General features: G+C 34.5%; 1 protein-coding gene across 1 annotated transcript in view; it reads left to right on the forward strand.

The window, feature by feature from the left end:
• LOC102676853 (muscle LIM protein Mlp84B-like) overlaps positions 1-1,038 on the forward strand; it is a 19,304-nt gene that overhangs the window by 7,818 nt on the left and 10,448 nt on the right. Inside the window, exon 4 of the mRNA XM_006610347.1 lies at positions 580-706. Coding sequence (XP_006610410.1) covers positions 580-706 — 127 coding nt within the window. The remainder of the gene's footprint in view (positions 1-579; positions 707-1,038) is intronic.

Consider the following 1,038-nt stretch of genomic DNA (forward strand, 5'->3'; position numbering starts at 1 on the left):
TTCGAGATTATTAATTCTCATCTCTCCCTTATTATGACGAATTAACGTTTTCGCAGCCGTTTATTATCCCATTTGCAGCTGGTTGAAAGTAAAGTTCACTTCGTAATTGAAATTCCAAAAAATTATATAGATTCTGTCTTAATTATTACTCGAGTTTACGACTTTATTTATTTTATTTTTATCGATATTTTACCATTCATACTTCGTTCAATTGATGATAAATGTGCAATTTTTTAATCCAATTTTATTTTAATCCAAGTTCGAATAAAAAAAAAAAAATTCAACAACAGCTGCAAATCGAGTAACTTTTAAACCGGATTCTATTTCTTTAATCCCTTGATTTTAATGAATCCCTCGCCGCTTTGATTATCTTAATATCACGAAAAAAAAAAAAAAAAAAAAAGAAAAGGATGAAAAAAAAAAACAGAATCGGCTGTGAAAGAAGTTAATTCCAAATATGTGAGAAATTGAGTGGAATTCTTGTGGGGCGTTGGCACGCCAATTGGGAATCACAGCTTTTTTTCATCACTATAAACGGGTGAAGTGACGATCTGATGTCTACAAGGGGCACGTTTTTAGGGAACTCGCGAGAGGATCGAACGCCATTCTGGAACCAAGAGCCATCGCGAAGGCGCCAGAAGGAGAGGGTTGTCCTCGATGCGGAGGATACGTGTACGCTGCCGAACAGATGCTGGCCAGAGGAAGGGTGAGTTTCCCTTAAAATTGCTCGTCCCTTTCGCTCAACACCTCTATCGTTCCTTGGTACCGCGACTCGTCGAGAAATAGAAAAGAGAATTTTTTATTATTCGAAAATTTTATCGATTTTAAAGTATAGTTTGGTCAAACTTCCCCGATCTATATTTATAATTATTGGACGATGATAATAAGATCGTACGTATTAAAAGATCGAGTGGTGACACTTGATGATCGATGACCAGTCGTATATGAAACTATTCTATTTCAAAATCATTTTGAAAATTTGAAATTGTGAAATTATATAGGGATTTGCACATAATTCAAAAGATTTTTTTTTTTTTT

This window comes from Apis dorsata, unplaced genomic scaffold (assembly GCF_000469605.1).
Source record: "Apis dorsata unplaced genomic scaffold, Apis dorsata 1.3 scaffold_73, whole genome shotgun sequence".
Classification (NCBI taxonomy): Eukaryota; Metazoa; Arthropoda; class Insecta; order Hymenoptera; family Apidae; genus Apis; species Apis dorsata.